The 2,893-nt window shown below is 39.5% G+C and overlaps 1 protein-coding gene across 1 annotated transcript in view; it reads right to left on the bottom strand. All coding sequences in view use genetic code 11, as the record gives it.

Annotated features, from left to right (window-relative positions):
- Positions 1 to 894: 894 nt before the first annotated feature.
- EGR_04389 (hypothetical protein) overlaps positions 895 to 2,893 on the bottom strand; it is a gene marked incomplete at both ends in the record, with an annotated part of 4,825 nt that continues 2,826 nt past the window's right edge. Inside the window, 2 exons of the mRNA XM_024493638.1 lie at positions 895 to 962; positions 1,577 to 1,737. Coding sequence (XP_024351959.1) covers positions 895 to 962; positions 1,577 to 1,737 — 229 coding nt within the window. The remainder of the gene's footprint in view (positions 963 to 1,576; positions 1,738 to 2,893) is intronic.

Here is a 2,893-nt window from a genome sequence, read left to right as displayed (position 1 = left end):
CTATCATGCTTAGTAAAATATTTAGGATTGCTTGCTCTTAAGCGATTGATTAAGCAGGCAACCATTAATCAAATTCAAAATACATAGAAAGAATTTCTGTTGCCATTGAGAGGATACTTTTAGGGAAAATCGCATGATCTTATGAAACCGTTAAGTTTGGTAGCAACAAATCATCCGTTGAACCTGCTTAATTTTATTTGCTTTACTTTTCAACTTTATTTCTTCCTTTACTCTTCCACTTTATCCTGATTTACTGTGGCCCAGCCACCTCTCAGAATTGTTAGTTGAGCGAATTGTTCGTGCCACTTTAGACATTGCTCTCCGTAGTGCCTTGTTATAGCTTGTCACGACATGTCACATGCATTAGTCTGCTGTTGGTAAGATAATGCTTTGCGATCTATACTGCTTTTCGCCTACTTTAGCCACCATATAATAAAATTCTCTATTCAATGAATTCACCTTATGGGTGTAAGTGGGGATCATTGGCTTTACGGATGGTGTCTGATTTGGTTTCCGTATGGCTTCATGAACGACATTTAGCAAAGTGCGGTGTGGTTTGTGACGTGCGTAAGCAGAACAGTAGCCCATTCGGAAGTGGTCAAAATTCAGTAGGTGAGTTATCGTGTTAAAGCACCAGACGAGAACTGCGTCCTCTGTAGCATCCAAATCTTCTTTTCGTGATAGTATGGAACTGCGTGTCACTCTACGCGAGACCATGTGTGATTGACGAGTGATGGAAAACCATTGGTACTGATTATCGAGAGAGGTGAAACCAGCATTGGAGACCTACATGAAGCAAGTGGATGAGGATGGGTAAATAGTGGAAGTTATTGAGTGGACGGTTGTCACTCGGTGCATTAACAACTCATGAGAATATGTTATTATGACCACGGCTTATTGTTCTTCACCTTTGTCACGTACGTAACAAAACACAGAATGTTTTGGATTCCTTCCTGGATGACCTACTGACATGTAATAAAAAGTAGTCATCCGTGCCTTTTTGTGCCAATCTTTGTTAGGTGAACAACCACCTCACTGATTTGTGCCATGCGGGTTATGCTACAGCTCAAACGTCAGACCTCACCTCTTTGCCCTTAGGGCACCAGATTAGCTTTATTGATTATGCATTTCATTCGTTTTCCTGACAGCAGCAAGACATTAACTAAAGCAGAGATCACAGATGTTTTATGTGATGCCCCTCTTGGGTGTAAGAAAAAAGGCAGGGCTGATTAAGTTTCTTTATGTCTCCAAGTGTTAAAATTGCATTTGAATGACAGTATCATTGTGCAATCACATTTAACATTAAGAGTGAAACAGAAATAAATATTAGTAAAACCACAATTTTTTTTAAAAAATAAAAAGTCTGGAGTTGTCTAGTGTAGTTGTATTTTGACAGTCCTCAGTTTTCCTTATGTACTCATCGGAACTGTCAGCCAATTGTCGGACATCTTTATTACAGCTGAATCTTCCTAGCACGGTTTCCTACGCTCAGTAGCATCGCGAAGTCAGACCGTTTGGCTGTGCTTTTCGACCCCGAGTCTAGTCAGTAAAATAAGCCAATTTATAACAAACAAACCCATTTTAGGTTGCTCTTCAGGCAGTATATTGTCAATCATTTGAGAGCGGTAGTTACGCTGCTCTCGAGGGGGTAAAAAATGGGCGGAATTATTCATACCTAAAGAAAATATAGTCAAAACGAAATAAGTGTAGGCATATTGCATATGAATGTTATGTTGCCTTAGATATGCGTATTCAAAATTTGTCACCGAGTCTATTTGATTTTGCGCATTGCATTTCCGTTTGACCTAATGAGTATTAAAGGATTTACTTAATTCTTCTATAAATTATAGTGAAAACAGCTTTATATCACTTTTGACTGCAGTAGTAATAGGATAATATGAAAATCAAATTGCTTGCTAATTAGGGTCGTCAGAATAAAACCCATTTTGCTGCACCAGTGTGTAGAGGGCCATCCGTAGGAGTTTCACATTTGCTCATTAGTCTTAGGAATAAAATAGATTAGGCATTGATCAGCGAAACCAGGAAAAACTTCAAAAAGTGGCAGGAGAAACATATTCGTTTACTAGTAACTGCATAAAAGGGATTGGTGAATTCGGTAGTGTGTATACGGAATTAGCCAACTGGGCAAGAGAGGTGTGAATATAACAGTATTTTCAACCAAACACTAACAGTGGGTTGGCCATATCATTTTTCAAAAGTTTTTGGAATGTATTAAATCTAGGAAATGGAAACCAAATCCTTACCACCTCTATTCACTTCTACTTCCCAAGCGTTTATGCTAAGGAAAGTGTGATTATCATCAATTGGAAAATATCGCTGGAGGTTACAGCGAATGAGAATTTGGATAATACTGAAGCGGCGTCTCTCCTCCACCTGCCCTCAACACCTTCATGAGGTATTCTTGTGGCTCATTTCTGTGGTATTTGGCATGAGACATCACTTTCTATTATAAGAGAGGTAATAGAAAATTTTCCCTAATTGATCCAGTATCTAAATCCGTTTCTCAGCAGGCGATTCATTCTAGCATCCTCCATTTTTATCATACCTGGTGAATGCATTGCCATCGTCCAGATTACTGTTGTTCACCTACTCTAATACCATCATGGAGGGGGAGCTAAATGAATCACGACGAGGAAATGAAGGTCATTTGATGGCTTCAATCACAGCATGATGACTTTCAAACATAGCGTCAGTAATACGACTCACTATTTTGGGTGGGATTCGTCCCTAATCCTTCCTCCTAGAGAAATATATTAAAGACTATCTTTTGGCAGTTTCCATTAGAAGTGAGCTACGACGACGCCGATGCCCTGCGTCGACGTTATTGAATGGGAGGTGCTGCATGTAAGTGGAGCCCATCTGATATCCGAGG

Source organism: Echinococcus granulosus (genome assembly GCF_000524195.1).
Source record: "Echinococcus granulosus chromosome Unknown EG_S00027, whole genome shotgun sequence".
Taxonomy (NCBI): Eukaryota; Metazoa; Platyhelminthes; class Cestoda; order Cyclophyllidea; family Taeniidae; genus Echinococcus; species Echinococcus granulosus.
The sequence above is the reverse complement of the archived record's forward strand: the minus strand, read 5'-3'. Positions and strand labels throughout refer to the sequence as shown.